This window comes from Salvelinus fontinalis, chromosome 13 (assembly GCF_029448725.1).
Source record: "Salvelinus fontinalis isolate EN_2023a chromosome 13, ASM2944872v1, whole genome shotgun sequence".
Lineage (NCBI taxonomy): Eukaryota > Metazoa > Chordata > Actinopteri > Salmoniformes > Salmonidae > Salvelinus > Salvelinus fontinalis.
In genome coordinates, this window is record NC_074677.1 from 29,031,797 (window position 1) to 29,049,175 (window position 17,379).

The 17,379-nt window shown below is 41.8% G+C and overlaps 1 protein-coding gene across 1 annotated transcript; it reads left to right on the forward strand.

Moving 5' to 3' along the window:
* The first annotated feature begins 11,426 nt into the window (after positions 1–11,426).
* On the forward strand, positions 11,427–17,287 carry LOC129868375 (malate dehydrogenase, mitochondrial-like). The gene is made up of 9 exons (XM_055942304.1): positions 11,427–11,594; positions 14,461–14,629; positions 14,750–14,833; positions 14,933–15,042; positions 15,419–15,544; positions 16,032–16,109; positions 16,480–16,579; positions 16,694–16,845; positions 17,007–17,287. Exons 1-9 carry the CDS (start codon positions 11,529–11,531, stop codon positions 17,136–17,138), a joined length of 1,017 nt encoding a protein of 338 aa, XP_055798279.1. The 5' UTR covers positions 11,427–11,528; the 3' UTR covers positions 17,139–17,287.
* The last annotated feature ends 92 nt before the right edge of the window (positions 17,288–17,379 follow it).

A 17,379-nucleotide genomic window follows, 5' to 3' on the forward strand; every position in this document is an offset into this window, starting at 1 on the left:
CCTACTAGACTGGAGTAAAACACCCTTTTTTTGGTAAACACCCTTATACTTTGCTTGAAAAAATAAACAAATACCCTTCCATCAGGGTTAGGGAGTAACATACAAAAACCGGTAACTGTAATCCGTTACTATAAAAAATATTGTAATCAGATTACAGATACTTTGAAAAAAGGTACAAGTTTTTACATTTGTTCCGTCTGGGCGAGTCTGACCCTAAATCAGATACCACTATGATGACACAACAGTCCAAGCTATGTCTTCCAGTGGTGCGATTGCTGTCGCATCCAAAAATTAACCAATTTGAATAAACGCTTGGAGGTAAGGATGACAGCAGTGGTGTAGTCTACCGCGATACGGATATCTCTTATTATGGATATCTACATAGCGCATTGATGTGAATCACACTGCTGCGCTCTCGTTTAGCTATTTGCACCTTATGGATTGTGGTTGTTGTGGATGTCTGTTTGTAAATCTAAATGTGTATTTGAACCCAATAATGGTTGAATTAAAGAACTTTTAAGCTTCCTGTCAATCATTTGTTTTTGAAACCAGTGGACAGCCAGTGAAACATTTGCTCTTGCAGCTGCTGCATAGTGCGGATCCCAGCCTATGGAATAAAAATTGGGCTTTTATTGTTCAATCTAATTCATGCTGATTTAAAAAAATATATCCATAGGCCTAATGGACACGTGCCCAAACTCACACACTTTTGATAGACTTAAAAGGGCAATCTGTAGTTGCTACATCCATTTTTGGATTTATAAATGATATATATATACACACTACCGTTCAAATGTTTGGGGTCACTTAGACATTTCCTTGTTTTTTAAAGAAAAGCACATTTATTTTGTCCCTTAAAATAACATCAAATTGATCAGAAATACAGTGTAGACATTGTTAATATTGTAAATGACTATTGTAGCTGGAAACGGCAGATATTTTTATTTATTGATTATCTACATAGGCCCATTATCAGCAACCATCACTCTTGTGTTCCAATGACACGTTGTGTTAGCTAATCCAAGTTTATAATTTTAAAAGGCTAATTGATCATTAGAAAACCCTTTTGCAATTATGTTAGCACAACTGAAAACTGTTGTTCTGATTTTAAAGAAGCAAAAAAACTGGCCTTCTGTAGACTAGTTGAGGCTCAAGAACAGTTTCTTTCCAGCTACTGTAACCCTGCTGAACTCTGTGACACGGCACTAGCCATATCCACTCGCCCACCGCTTAGTACCACGTCTCAGGGACCTTGTTGCACTCTCTCTTTGCACTCTTCACGGAACTACTGGACTCTTGACATTGCTTTGCAAAGTCTGATTAAGGACATTATTCAGTTGTACATGTCTACCTTGGTAACCTCATTGCTGCTATCCCTGCATTTCAGTTGCATGCTTCCTTGCACTTTCAATTAGCTTTCATTGCACATTTAGACTTGCCATTTCCCTTCATTGCACATTTATAAATCCCACTTAATTACATACATTGAACTTAATTGTTTTACTTGTAATTATTTTGCACTTCTGGTCAGATGCCAACTGCATTTCGTTGTACTGCACTTGTTCAATGACAAAGTTGAATCTCATCTAATCTGGAGCATCAGCATTTGTGGGTTCGATTACAGGCTCAAAATGGCCAGAAACAAAGAACTGTCTTCTGAAACTCGTCAGTCTATTCTTGTTCTGAGAAATTAAGGCTATTCCATGTGAGAAATTGCTAAGAAACTGAAAATCTTGTACAACGCTATGTACTACTCTCTTCACAGAAGAGCGCAAACTGGCGCTAACCAGAATAGAAAGAGTAGTGGGAGGCCCAGGTGCACAACTGAGCAAGAGGACAAGTCCTCAACTGGCAGCTTCATTAAATAGTACCCGCAAAACACCAGTCTCAACGTCAACAGTGAAGAGGCAACTCCGGGATGCTGGCCTTCGAGGCAGTTGCAAAGACAAAGCCCTCTCTGACTGGCCAATAAAAAGAAAAGATTAAGATGGGCAAAAGAACACAGACACTGGACAGAGGAACTCTGCCTAGAAGGCCAGCATCCCGGAGTCGCCTCTTCACTGTTGACATTGAGACTGGTGTTTTGCGGGTACTATTAAATGAAGCGGCCCGTCGAAGTCCAGGACCCAGTTGCACAGGGCGGAGTCGAGACCCAGGGTCTTGAGCTTAATGACAACTTTGGAGGGTACTATGGTGTTAAATGCTGAGCTGTAATCGATGAACAGCATTCTTACATAGGTATTCCTCTTGTCCAGATGGGTTAGGGCAGTGTGATTGCGACGTCTGTGGACCTATTGGGGCGGTTAAGCAAATTGGAGTGAGTCTAGGGTGTCAGGTAGGGTGGAGGTGATATGGTCCTTGACTAGTCTCTCAAAGCACTTCATGATGACGGAAGTGAGTGCTACGGGGCGGTAGTCATTTAGCTCAGTTACCTTCGCTTTCTTGGGAACAGGAACAATGGTGGCCCTCTTGAAGCATGTGGGAACAGCAGACGGGGATAAGGTTTGATTGAATATGTCCGTAAACATACCAGCCAGCTGGTCTGCGCATGCTCTGAGGAAGCGGCCGGGGATGCCGTCTGGGCCTGCAACCTTGCGAGGGTTAACACGTTTAAATGTTTTACTCACGTTAGCTGCAGTGAAGGAGAGCCCGCAGATTTTGGTAGCGGGCTGTGTCAGTGGCACTGTATTGTCCTCAAAGCGAGCAAAGAAGTTGTTTAGTCTGTCTGGGAGCAAGACATCGTGGTCTGTGACGGGGCTGGTTTTTATTTTGTAGTCCGTGATTGACTGTAAACCCTGCCACATACCTCTCGTGTCTGAGCCGTTGAATTGCGACTCCACTTTGTCTCTACTGATGCTTAGCTTGTTTGATTGCCTTGCGGAGGGAATAGCTACATTGTTTGTATTCAGTCATGTTTCCGGTCACCTTGCCCTGATTTAAAAGCAGTGGTTCGCGCTTTCAGTTTTGCGCGAATGCTGCCATCAATCCACGGTTTCTGGTTGGGTAATGTTTTAATAGACTCTGTGGGTACAACATTTGCTAATAAACTCGCTCACCGAATCAGCGTATTCATCAATGTTGTTGTCCGCCGCTATGCAGAACATATCCCAGTCCACGTGATCGAAGCAATCTTGAAGCGTGGAATCCGATTGGTCGGACCAGCGTTGAACAGACCTGTGCGCGGGTGCTTCCTGTTTTAGTATTCTGTCTATAGGCTGGGAGCAGCATAGATCTTAATATAAAGATATAATTGAATCATATTATTGTATGTAGTAAAAAGCGATGGGTTAGAAGCCTGCATAACCAACCCATAAAGTAACATTTAACATCCATATATGGCCATCTATGTAAACTTTAACATTGATTTATCCTGCAAGATGTCGTTCAATTGGTAACATCCATTTTTGTCTTCTTCTAATGCCTCTTAAGGGGAAAGTAATCTAAAAGTAACTGAATGCAATCAGATTACGTTACTGAGTTTGGGTAATCTAAAAGTTACGTAACGGATTACATTTAGAAAGTAATGTACCTAACCCTGCCTACCATCTAACACTACACTCACAAAAAAAAATGATCAGAAGTAACACCACCCTACTCCACTATTTAAATCTATTTAGTCCTACCTCAGGCCAACAACCTGAAAGGACGGGACACCACCACTTAACACACCCTGTAACTCTTCGGATGTCAAGTCTTGCACACCCAAATACCTCTCTGCAGCTGCCACCACAACCTCAATTTTCTACAACTTAAATTCCTTCCCTGCAGTACAGTTGATAACCATTGCTATAAATGCAAAAAATCCAATCTTACTGAAACAAAGTATGATTTTTCTTTATTTTTACTATTTTCTACATTGTAGAACAATAGTGAAGATATCAAAACTATAATATAACACATATGGAATCAAGTAGAAACCAAAAAGTGTGAAGCGGAACAAAATATATTTTATATTTGAGATTCTTCAAATAGCTACACTTTGCCTTGATGATAGCTTTGCACACTCTTGGCATTCTTTCAATCAGCTTCATGAGGTAGTCACCTGGAATGCATTTCAATTAGGTGTGCCTTCTTAAAAGTTAATTTGTGGAATTTCTTTCCTTAATGCTTGTGTCAATCAGTTGTGTTGTGACAAGGTAGGGGTGGTATACAGAAGATAGCCCTATTTGGTAAAAGACCAAGTCCATATTATGGCAAGAACAGCTCAAATAAGCAAAGAGAAACGACAGTCCATCATTACTTTAAGACATGGAGGTCAGTCAATACGGAACATTTCAAGAACTTTTAAAGTTTTTTCAAGTGCAGTCGCAAAAACTATCAAGCGCTATGATGAAACTGGCTCTCTTGAGGACCGCCACAGGAATGGAATACCCCGAGTTACCTCTGCTGCATAGGATAAGTTCATTAGAGTTACCAGCCTCAGAAATTGCAGACCAAATAAATGCTTCAGAGTTCAAGTAGCAGACACATCTCAACATCAACTGTTCAGAGGAGACTGTGTGAATCAGGCCTTCCAGGTCGAGTTGCTGCAAAGAAACCACTACTAAAGTACACCAATAAGAAGAAGAGACTTGCATGGGCCAAGAAACACGAGCAATGGACATTAGACCGGTAGAAATCTGTCCTTTGGTCAGAGTCCAAATTGGAGATTTTTGCTTCCAACCGCCGTGTCTTTGAGAGACGCAGTGTGGGTGAACGGATGATCTCCGCATGTGTATTTCCTACCGTAAAGCATGGATGAGGAGGTGTTATGGTGTGGGGATGCTTTGCTGGGGAAACTGTCTGTGATCTATTTAGAATTCAAGGCACACTTAACCAGCATGGCTACCACAGCATTCTGCAGCGATACGCCATCCTATCTGGTTTGGGCTTGGGACTATCATTTATTTTTCAACAGGACAATGACCCAACACACCTCCAGGCTGTGTAAGGGCTATTTTACCAAGAAGAAGAGTGATGGAGTGGTGTATCAGATGACCTGGCCTCCACAATCCCCCGACCTCAACCCATTTGAGATGGTTTGGGATGAGTCGGACTGTAGAGTGAAGGAAAAGCAGCCAACAAGCGCTTAGTATATGTGGGAATTCCTTTCCACATATGCTAAGAGTGTGCGATGCTGTCGTCAAGTCAAAGCGCGGCTATTTGAAGAATCACAAATATAGAATATATTTAGATTTGTTTCGCACTTTTTTGGTTACTACGTGATTCCATATGTTTTATTTCATAGTTTTGATGTCTTCACTTTTATTCTACATTGTAGAAAATAGTACAAATAAAGAAAAACCCTTGAATGAGTAGGTGTTCTAAAACTTTTGACTGGTAGTGTATATACTAGGCGGTGTCAGAGGAAGGCCCAAAAAATTATCAAAGACTCCAGTCACCCAAGTCATAGACTATTCTCTCTTCTACCGCATGGCAAGCGGTACCGGAGTGCCAAGTCTTGGTCCAAAAGGCTCCTTAACAGCTTCTACCCCCAAGCCATAAGACTGCTGAACAATTAATCAAATGGCCACCCGGACGATTTGCATTGACCCCCCCCCCCCCCCTTTACACCGTTTATTTTATATGCATAGTCACTTTACCCATACCTACATGTGCAAATTACCTCAACTAACCTGTACCCCTGCACATTGACTTGGTACCGGTACACCCTGTACAGTGCATTCGGAAAGTATTCAGACCCCTTGACCTTTTCCACATTTTGTTACGATTTAAAAATAAAATAAAAATCCTCAATCTACACACAGTACCCCTTAATGACAAAGTGAAATACGTTTTGTAGAAATTTTTGCAAATGTATTAAAAGTGAAAAACAGATCCTTATTTACATAAGTATTCAGACCCTTTGCTATGAGACTCGAAATTGAGCTCAGGTACATCCTGTTTCCATTGATCATCCAAGAGATGTTTCTACAACTTGATTGGAGTCAACCTGTGGTTAATTCAATTGATTGGACATGATTTGGAAAGGCACACACCTATCTATAAGGTCCTACAGTTGGCAGTGCATGTCAGAGCAAAAACCAAGCCATGAGGTTGAAGCAATTGTCCGTAGATCTCCGAGACAGGATTGTGTCTTGGCACAGATCTGGAGAAGGGTACCAAAAAAATTCTGCAGCATTGATGATCCCCAAGTACACAGTGGCCTCCATCATTCTTAAATGGAATAAGTTTGGAACCACCAAGACTCTTCCTAGAGCTGGCCGCCCGGCCAAACTGAGCAATCAGGGGAGAAGGGCCTTGGTCGGGGAGGGGACCAAGAACCTGATGGTCACTGACAGAGCTCCAGAGTCACTCTGTGGAGATGTGAGAACCTTCCAGAAGGACAACCATCTCTGCAGCACTCCACCAATCAGGCCTTTATGGTAGAGTGGCCAGATGTCAGTAAAAGTCACATGACAGCCCGCTTGGAATTTGACAAAACGCACCTAAAGGACTCTCAGACCATGAGAAACACGATTCTCTGACTTGTCAGGATTGAGGGAAAGATGAACGGAGCAAAGTACAGAGAGGTCCTCAATGAAAACCTGCTCCAGAGTGCTCAGGACCTTAGACTGGGGCAATGGTTCACCTTCCAAGGACAATGACCCTAAGCACGCAGCCAAGACAACGCTGGAGTGGCTTTGGGAATGGTCTCTGAATGTCCTTGTGTAGCCCAGCCAGAGCCCGGACTTGAACCCGATCGAACATCTCTGGAGAGACTTGAAAATAGCTGTGCAGCGACGCTCCCCATCCAACCTGACAGAGCTTGAGAAGATCTGCAGAGAAGAATGGGAGAAATTCCCCAAATGCAGGTGTGCAAAACTTGTAGTGTCATATCCAAGAAGACTTGAGGCTGTAATCACTGTCAATGGTGCTTCAACAAAGTACTGAGTAAAGGGTTTGAATACTTCTGTAAATGTGATATTTAGTAAATGAGCAAAAATATATAAAAACCTGTTTTTGCTTTGTCATTATGGAGTATTGTGTGTAGATTGATGAGGAAACAAAACAATTTATTCAATTTTAGAATAAGACTAACTTAACAAAATGTGGAAAAATCAAGGGGTCTGAATACTTTATGAATGCACTAGCCTCATTATTGTTATTTTATTGTGTTACTTTATTTATTTTCTTTTTGTATTTGGCGCATGTGACAATTTTATTTTTAATTTGTATTTTATTTTATTTGTTAGGAGTGTATTGAAATGTAGGACATGAGACATCCCGGCCACTTAGAGAAAAAACACTTTATAACGGAGTTGTATCGAAATGGCTGTTAATATTTATGACATGAGGCTAGCATAGCATCTCTCCATTGAAAATAGGCAGTTGATGTTAACAACCCTCATTGAATATTCAAACAAGGATTACAGTAATAAAGATGTATCCACCAATCCAAAGAAAGTATAGGCGGGAGCTACACAGCCCGCCATGCTGCTTTGTGGACAACGAATCCCATTGTTAGCGTTGAGAGACCTGTATCTTGTCAGTATATTCATAATATTTACCTAGCCTCTGCCGAGTCCCCAACAACTGGATGTTTCGGTTTTTAGAGGAAATGGAAAAAGATCCTGTGACACGACTTCCACAACTTATTTTTTTCTTAGTAAAAATTAAACAAATATTTGGTACTTTTACCCATTTTTCTCCCCAATTGGTAGTTCCAGTCTTGTCCCATTGCTTCAACTCCCCTGAGAGCCATGCATCCTCCCAAACACAACCCTGCCAAGCCACCCTGCTTCTTGACACACTGCTCGCTTAACCCATAAGCACCAATATGTTGGCGCAAACACCGTCCTGCTGGTGACAGAAGTCAGCTTGCAGGCACCCGGCCCGCCATAAGGAGTCGCTAGAGCTTGATGGGACAAGGAAATCCCAGCCAACCAAACCCTCTCCTAACCCGGACGACGCTGGGCCAATTGTGCGCCGCCTCATGGGTCTCCCGGTCACGGCCGGCTGTGACACAGCCTGAGATTGAAATTGGGTCTGTAGGGACGCCTCAAGCACTGCGATGCAGTGCCTTAGACTGCTGCACCACTCCGGAGGCCCCCACGACTTCCACTTTTGGATGGTCACAGTTAAGGGATCCCATTAATCTGGCCCTGGCAATTGCACCTGGTGAAAGTTGATTGCATTCGTTTTGGAACCGGGCTGCCTCCCTGGCGTGAGCCGGTTGCCCGTTCAAAGCCCAAAGTTTTGCTCTAAGGCACTGCATCGCAGTGTTGCAGTGTAACTACAGCCTGGGGTTCGATCACAACCGGCCGTGACTGGGAGTCCCATAGGGCGGCACACAATTGGCCCAGCGTTGTCCGGGTTAGGGCTTTCCCAAGCCCACCAGGGGGGCTTTACTTGGCTCAACGTGCTCTAGCAACTCCTTATGGCGGGCTGGGCGCCTGCAGGCTGACAGCGGTCGTTAGTTGAATGGTGTTTCCTCCAACACATTGATGCAGCTGGCTTCCGGGTTAAGTGAGCGGGTGTTAAGAAGCTTGGCGGGTCATGTTTCGGAGGATGCATGGCTCAGCCTTCACCTTTCCCAAGCCCGTTGGGGAGTTGCAGCAATGAGACAAGATCATAATCATGAAATTGGGAAGAAAAAGGGTGTAAAAATCACAAGAGGAGGGGGGGGGGGGGAGAATTTGGTCAAACTAATTTAAAGATGCACTATACAGAAATCGCTCCGCCATTTCCTGGTTGCTGAAATTGTAATAGTTTGTCTAATTTCAGTTTGTGACAAAACAAGCAAGTATAATGTAGAGAATCATTGTACCATATAAACCGCTGTGAAATATATTTTCCATAACGGAAAATATTTTATTTTCAGCTGATTGAAGCTGGTGTACAAAACCAAAACGAGCAAAAGTGAAACTTAAAAACGGGAAGCATAGAAACAGGACAGATCTCCACTTCTTAGACTTGTTGAAAATGAGTGCCAGATTTATAACTCACTTTTCTTTGTCAGGTTGCCCAAAAAGTTACATATAGTATTGCATCTTTAATGGAAAAGAGATGTTGTATGTTTCTGGATGATGCACAATAATACCTCGTTGACAACATGACTGAGCAGCACAGATTACTGTTAGATTTCAGAAGGGTGGTCCTCCCTCACCACTTTTTCCCATTCACATCACGGACCGGTCCCCCGCAGCGCAGTATAATCAAATCCACCCAAGGCTCCTCTCCATCTCCTGCCAAGGGTTCGACTGCACCTACAGTATTGCTTTGGTACTGCAGCTTAACTGAATCACGAGCGAGAAAGACAATTCTCATTGATTGCTCCATAGAGAAGACTAATTAGAAAATTCCTAATAAGACACTTTAGTCATCTTTGTGCACAAAACAGCCATTGAATTATTCAGTCGACAGCTGAAGATAAACATTTTATATTTATGCCCTGAGGTCATCACCCCAGCTAGCCAGGGTGTGCCAGTTGGCTTGTTTAGCTGTCCACTGTACTCTGACAGAGTTCCCAGAGCATGTTCGTGCTATACTGGTGTGTGGCCTAGTGCGCAGGAAGCGTAATCCCAGTAAGAAAGATGGAAGCAACCATGAAACCAAATGTATTGAGGTCAAATGTCAGCCCAGTTTCACCTAGTTCCATCTTCTCCCACTACCCGTGACTGGACTTCCTCACTACTATATTTGGTGGTGAGAAAACATTCTAAAGGGATGATTCAGCTTTATAGCCCCTGTGACGTGTCTGGGTTACTCCTTCTGTCTGTCTGTGACCAAACAGTGGATGTCTTGGTGGCAGTCTATAGTTCTTATTCTACCCAAAGATTATGGATATACTGACAGGATACATCTCTCAGCCCTAACAATGGGAGTTGTTGTCCACAAAGCAGCACAGCAGGCTGTTTAGCTCCCACCTATCTTTTCTCTGGATTGGTGGAAACATGTTATTATTAAAATATTTTGGGGAATATTCGATGAGGGTTGTTGACATCAACCTTATGTATTTAATGGAGAGAGAAGCTGTGCTACTACCCTCATACCATATTTTTTTTGCCATCGCGAGACAAATCCGATAGTGTTTTTCCTCAAAGTTTCCTGGAAGTCACGTGTCCTACTTATATCAGTACACGCGTAAAAACTTAAGCATTTTCCGAAACTTCTATCCGATCAAATAAACCTCACTTAGCAAATAAGCCATTTGATTTTTGGTTGACCAAATTCGACACTCAATGACCTTCCATACGAAAACTCCTTGCTTGGTGGGCGAAACAACAAAAACGCCACCTGCTGGAGGGAGACAGATTTTCCGCAGAGTTGGGCCTCTTCCTTTTCCTCTGTTATACCTCAGTGTGTCAGTGTCTCCTGGATTGGATGAACAGTGCAGAAGAGAACCTCCCCTGACAGCTTTTTTTCTTCTCGTCAAGACCAGTGGTGGCGTTCATTTTTAATGGAAATTTCACTTAAGGACCAATGGAATAGTCTAAAATGCTAAGATCTGGCCTACTACCTTTACTTGAGGAAATATATATAAGCGCCTTGCTCAGGGGATCAACGGCAGGTTGCACATGGGATATTCATGCCAGAAACCCTCTCACTGCCAACTCACTTCCTTCAGGTTGTACTGGCCATCTTTCTATTGTATACTGTAACGTGGCGTATGTGGGTGTTCTACCTGCCTCCATCCAAGGCCCAGGCTTTTGTGGCGCATGAAGTGTAGTACTCACCTCTTCACTGCAGGATCATAGGATCAAGACTGATAGTTATGCTACATAACATAAGTACTTGTTCATAATATTCCATGGCAATTTGATTATCTCTGACAAAAAGTAAGGGTTGGGTTTTTGTTTTGGTGTTAATTGCCATATTTTGACCCATGGGTCAAAATGTATATACAGTCCATGGTATAAAGTCTATTCTTTGACATGTATTTTATCCACATCATGGAAGTGCTGCATTCCTTCATTAAAAATAGAATGCATCCTAGAAGTCGTCAGACAACCTTCAGAAAGTGTTGTCATGTTGAGTTTCTTTCAAGACGACATTCAAGAAAAATTGGATGATGCTTGATTCCCAATATACTACATCGATATGATGGATCTGACAATGTAATGATAAACACAAATTAATAAGGTACTGTATACCAGGTGTCATTCAAGACCGCCCTGAAGAAACACATGCTCAAGGGTCTGTAGCCCTACAGTATGTCATTAAAGATACCAAACATTGTACATAAATTGCAACACCATTTTATAAGAGATTTCCATTCCATCCTCCCTGGTTGCAATCACTAGCTAATCATCTTTACACAAAAAATAAACTCCAATCAATGCATCACGAAAGTGAAAGCGAATGAGGACCACTTTGGACCCGACGTCATAAAGCATGATTGATATTCCATTAGCTCAATCATAACCGGAAATGTTCATGTCTTAACCAATCAAACTGCATACGGTACAGGAAGTAGGCTGTCCCTGATAGTTAAGATAGGTCGCTTTTGCAAGCGGTCTGTTTCGACCAGCCACAGAGGTAGAGGACGTTGGAGTCACTGTGAAGAGGATCAGGTATAAAGAATAGCCAACCCCTCCCTATCCAACATGTTTTCCCGCATTGCAAGACCCACAATTTGCATTGCTACCAGGAGCTTATCCACCTCCTCACAGGTAAATAATATATTTTTTGTCAGCTAAGAGATAGCTAGTAATAGCGTAAGTTAACTAATTAGCTAACGTTACTAGCTAGCTAGCATGGCAGCCAGCTAGCTTGTCAGATTAGTTAGCCAGCTAACTAGCTACATTAGCTAGTTATAACTTGAAATGTCACATACTTTGCATGAGTTGAGCCACATCAGAATGGTCTAGAGTGTTTAAAACTAGTTTGTTATCAACTTTAGCTGTACTTATAACGTTTAATTAATTGGCAAGCAGTAGCTGACTAGCAAGGATTTGTACACGGTTGATAGCTGTTTGCACTGTATAAGGTCAACTTGTCATGCTTGCTTTACTTTTGGGATTGGCAAAGGCAAGGCATGCGAAATTATGAGTGACAAAATAATACTATGGTAAAGGTGCTTTGATTGACAGACCAGTGTTTTGTTCAGATATCTCGAGCTTGTCCTTCGTGACATGTTAGTGAACAACCTCCGATGGCCCATTCAATTGAAGGAATTATTAGGAGGATTATTTGCCCAGCTTCTTACAAATCAGGTTTCTGTTAATTAATCCATATTTAACACGCATTATGATATACTAAAACTACTGATAGTGTGCAATACAATAACATCACAAATCTTTGCTACAAACTGTCTTAATTTAAACTCGTTTGAATTGAGTGTCAAGGATAAAATTAACACGATTGATGAAACATCTTGGACAGTTTTGATCAATGTTAGCTGTTCCTGAAGGTTGGCATTGGCAAGGATACAGTAGTATAATTCCACAACATTGACCAAGAAGTAACTTTAACTTTATTAATATAATCAGAGCTGTTGAAATATTCTGTGAACTTGAGTATAATGGTGGCTTACATTCTTTCCACAGTTTAATGAAGGTTAAATAAAAAATGATTCTTGAATCACTCTCTGAAATCCTGGCTTCTTGTGGCCAACCATGAATAGTCAAGAGGTTGAATCCATAAATAGTGTCCTGACCGTTGCCCTTTCTGGGAATGGTTTGTGGCCTACAAGAATACAGATGTCATTTTCAGGTGAAAGGTTTCTGTCCCTTTTTGATATTAGCAAATTACAAGGATTGATTGTGCAAAGATTAACTGAGTCCTACATGAAACTTGAATTATAAACCTTGGTCTAACAGACCCATCCTACAAAACCACCATTGGGTGTCTCATTCAAGCTTCTTGTTTGTAATAGATGCACATCTATTCTACAATAGTTTGTGCTGGAATTCTTCAGACACGCAGGAAATATGTTTGGTTGTGTGATTGTCAGCAATATGACGTCGATCGTAAGGCTGACCCCATTTAGTCGATTGTTTGGTTGATATGCTGTTGGTCAACAGATTTGTAGTCAAGCAGTGGTAAATGTATGAAATAAATGTTATGGCACATGAGACACCTGTGTGATTCATGCCTGTCTGAGTGTACTAATCTATTGAAAGCTGTGGGTATCACCAGTAGTACATTTACTGTTAATTACCATCAATTCTAATCTAGAATGTTTGTTTGGTTACGGTAATTTCTGTTTATGCATTCAATATTACATTCTTACCGTTCTCATTGTAGGAGTGGACACATTGTTTGCGGAGTGCACAACCTAGGCTACACTTGTAAGAAAAAAAGTTTGGGTTATTTCATTTACGAGTTGTCAATTTATTCATTGTCTTTGGTTTGGAGCGCTCCTGTCAATCTTGAGTAAAAACACGCACCTGATTACACATAGGCCTAGGCTACCTGGCCTGCGTGCAAATGTAGGCTTATAAATGTGCACATTTGGAGATCTGATACAATTTCTGATTGTCTTAACTCACCATCACTGTGGCGCTTCTCAAAGTAATTTTTCTTTGACTCAAACAGCACGTAAACAAAGTTGGTTTTTACATCCATTGAGAAAGACAGTAGTTCCTCAACGTAGCTTTTAAAAAATATATTTCCAGCACTCTTCCTTTCGATAACCACTCAGCATGAAAGTGAAAAAAAGTAATGCCCTGATCTGGTGGAAAGTCATAAAAAAGGCCTACCTGATTACTTATCACTTGCACAAATAGCCTACAGCTGTGTTTGTTTCGCAGGAGCTTACTGGTGCAGGAAACTGAGGGCCCAGAATATTTTATACATTGTTGCATGTTTGCTAGCATGAGCTTTGGGCCAGACCAAGTTAAGTTGATACAATGTTTCAAGTTCCTTGCAGGCAGGCTATGCGTAGCAATGTGATTTATAGGATATTTCTTTTTATCAGGCTATTTTCTACCTGCAGGTTGCAATGTTTTTTTGTTGGCTTTATGGAGGCTATTTTTACATATTGGCAGTATAAGTTAATTTTAGATTGATATCATTTAAATATAATTTGTATTAACCACGTCATTGATTTTGAGATATGAAGACTTTATTATAAATTAAATGAAACTGTTCCATGAAAATGTGCATGTGAAAATCCTAACTGGCACGCAGATCAGTAGAAATGGTATGATAACTTGGCACTCCAAATAAAAAAGGTTTCCGATAGCTGGTGTAGCCTATTACCGGCAACTTCAGTAACTTAACGGCTGCGAAGGCCAGCAGCGGGAGGAGGATGGGCATACATGTTTTTTTTCTTCTGGTTAGGCTATATTGATCTCTGGCTCCCTCTTTAGTAATTTGAGTCTTCATTTTTAATCGCAGCGCTTAAAGCACCAGACAAGCTCAGTAGCCTACATATAGTTGATTTTATTCAAACATAGGGTGTGTCTATATATGGAAAAATACATGTTTTAAAATTTCGACCAATCAATCGACAAACTCTCGGTGGACCAATATTTTTTTTGTAGGGGACAGCCATATTAGATAGTCAGTGAAATTGTCTCCTCTCCCCCTCAGAACAATGCCAAGGTGGCAGTGCTGGGTGCTTCCGGCGGTATTGGCCAGCCTCTCTCACTGCTCCTGAAGAACAGTCCTCTGGTGGGCGAACTGTCTCTCTTTGACATTGCACACACACCTGGAGTGGCAGCTGACCTCAGCCACATCGAGACCAGGGCCCACGTCACTGGTAAGACACCTTCCTGCTGTACATCAGCTTCACTACTAAAGTCTTAATACTGTATAGTGAAATGATTGTGAAAATGTCCTTTTGGTTTATCTAATTTAACTATGATGATTCCTTCACTAGGTTACATGGGTCCAGACCAGTTGGACGCTGCACTGAAAGGCTGCGATGTCGTTGTCATCCCCGCTGGTGTCCCAAGAAAACCTGGTAAGTTTACCCAAGTTGACAAAGGGATTCATAATGAAGAACATCATGCTTTCTTTCAATTGGAAGTGCACATTACATTTTAAAATATATTTCTTCCAGGCATGACCCGTGATGATCTGTTCAACACTAATGCCACCATCGTGGCCACTCTGGCTGATGCTGTTGCCCGCAACTGCCCCGAAGCCATGATCTGCATCATCGCCAACCCTGTGAGTACACCACTACCTCTTCTCCAGAATTAACTCAAGCTCCTGGCGACTCACATTACTCTAAAGCAGCTCAGACGTCTATACACCTTGGTGTTGGAGAAAGCCATTTTTTGTTGCCAAAGAGAAGGTAGCATTGACTTTCAGGAATGGGCTTAATTTGAAAGGCAATTTATTTTCCATGCCAGCGCTGTTTAGGTCACTGATTTGTTTTGGTGCTTCAGTCACCAAAATCTTTAATGATACAAGATCTTGTTCAACAATAAATGCTTAAATATTCCATTGATTGTGTAATGGCTGTTTAGTGTACATCAGAAGCTAAATGCCAGTGATAGTAACATGTAGTTTGAAATAGCTGACAGTTTTGTTTCATCCATAGGTCAACTCTACTATTCCCATCACATCAGAGGTGATGAAAAAGTATGGCGTCTACAACCCCAACAGAGTGTTTGGCGTCACAACATTGGATATCGTCAGAGCCAACGCATTTGTCGCTGAGCTGAAAGTAAGCCATCTTTAAGCTACAGAGGATTGAGGACCTCAAACATTCCTAATGCGCCCTATACTCACCCTCTATACCTTTGACACACAGGAGTGATCTCAAAGTTCATGGGCGTATCACCCTGAACGGAACAAAGCTTATGTTTGTATCTTACAGATAGTGTTTATCTACTCTTCCACAATCATCTGAGTGACAAAGCAAAAACATTCACACCTAGAGTTGGAGTTGCCAACTTTGTAGTTTGCTCATAGCAAGGCTCTACATGTGCTTGGGTGCATTCTATACAACGTTTGTATTGTAATAGGCTTATGTTGTAGGGAATGTCTCCACTTAAATATTTGGTTGTCACCATGATCCAACTGCATAACATTTTTAAAGTAGTTATTTTTTCCCCCTTAAGTTAATGCTAGCCAGCTAGTATCCACTCATTGATTATTGCATAATGAGTGGCAAGGCAAGATGGCTGACAGTTTGGTGTTTCATATTGCAGGGCCTTGACCCAGCACGTGTCAATGTACCAGTGATTGGAGGTCATGCAGGAAAGACCATTATTCCGCTCATCTCACAGGTAAGAGTAAGGGACTTTTCACAGAAATAAAAAATCCAATACCTGAAAGATTTCCTTGCAATGCCACCAGTAGGACTAAATCTTAATCTAAAAACAAAAATGACACATTTGCGATTGTTTAGGGGTTTGAGCTGATCTGATATGCCGCCCCTGTTTTTGGGAACACTTTATTATGGCTCCCTCTAGTGTTTGTAACATCAAAGTGAATGAGTTGTCATACAGTGATTCAGTATTTTTTAGTCTGTGGGTTTAAGAAATTCCTAATTCATGGTCATTTTAAAATTCAGTTGGAAAAGGAATAGTATAAGGTTCAACATGAACAAGGCTTTTCCTGTGAATAACTATACACCTTGCACACGCTGCTCTGTAGGCAACACCCAAAGTGGAGTTCCCAGCCGACCAGCTGTCTGCTCTGACCGCTAGGATCCAGGATGCTGGCACTGAGGTTGTTAAGGCCAAGGCTGGAGCAGGTAGGCAGTGTTACCCGAAGGACTGGCTGATTCTCAATATAAACTGTCCTTTAAACGTAACTCATGTTTGAACCACTCTGATGAGCTCTAACTGGCTAACCTATGTGTGTTCAGGCTCTGCTACGCTGTCCATGGCCTACGCTGGGGCTAGGTTCACCTTCTCTGTCCTGGACGCCATGAATGGAAAGGATGGCGTTGTAGAGTGTGCGTACGTAAGGTCAGAAGAGACCGAATGCAAATACTTCTCCACACCTCTCCTCCTCGGGGTAAGTCCTCCACCACCTTTTAAGTTGGAGACTGAAATTTCACCTTCTGCTTATTGTTGATATTAATGGTGTACTTGTACTTAATTCAGGTTCCTATTTGAATGACACTACTTTGACAATCTGAAGTGATAACCAGAAGGAATATTTTTGTACCCTTTTAGAAACACGGAATTGAGAAGAACCTTGGCCTGGGCAAGCTGTCAGCCTTTGAGGAGAATCTGGTGGCTGATGCCATTAGTGAGCTGAAGGGCTCCATCAAGAAGGGCGAGGATTTTGTTGCTAACATGAAGTGAGCAAAGTTTGAGTCTGTGGTTATTTATATTGTCCAGTCACTTAAATGGCACCAAGGTCTCTTTAATTCAAGTTTCATCATGCCTGATGACGAAATAGCTGTTAACTGAGCAGAAATGTTAATAACGCTATCAATAAACAGTTGACCTTACATCTTGCACTGGATCAATGTATGTTTGAGGGATTTCTCAAACTTGTTGCTTTTAAATGACTCCTGTTTGCAATCTAGATTGTCAAAGTAGG

What these genes read in the sequence shown, in the direction of transcription:
- LOC129868375 (XM_055942304.1), top strand. Translation starts at nt 11,529, where the DNA reads ATGTTTTCCCGCATTGCAAGACCCACAATTTGCATTGCTACCAGGAGC. An exon ending in GACCAGGGCCCACGTCACTG is followed by an intron (nt 14,630 to 14,749) that starts GTAAGACACCTT and finishes TTCCTTCACTAG; the next exon opens with GTTACATGGGTCCAGACCAG. An exon ending in CATTTGTCGCTGAGCTGAAA is followed by an intron (nt 15,545 to 16,031) that starts GTAAGCCATCTT and finishes TTCATATTGCAG; the next exon opens with GGCCTTGACCCAGCACGTGT.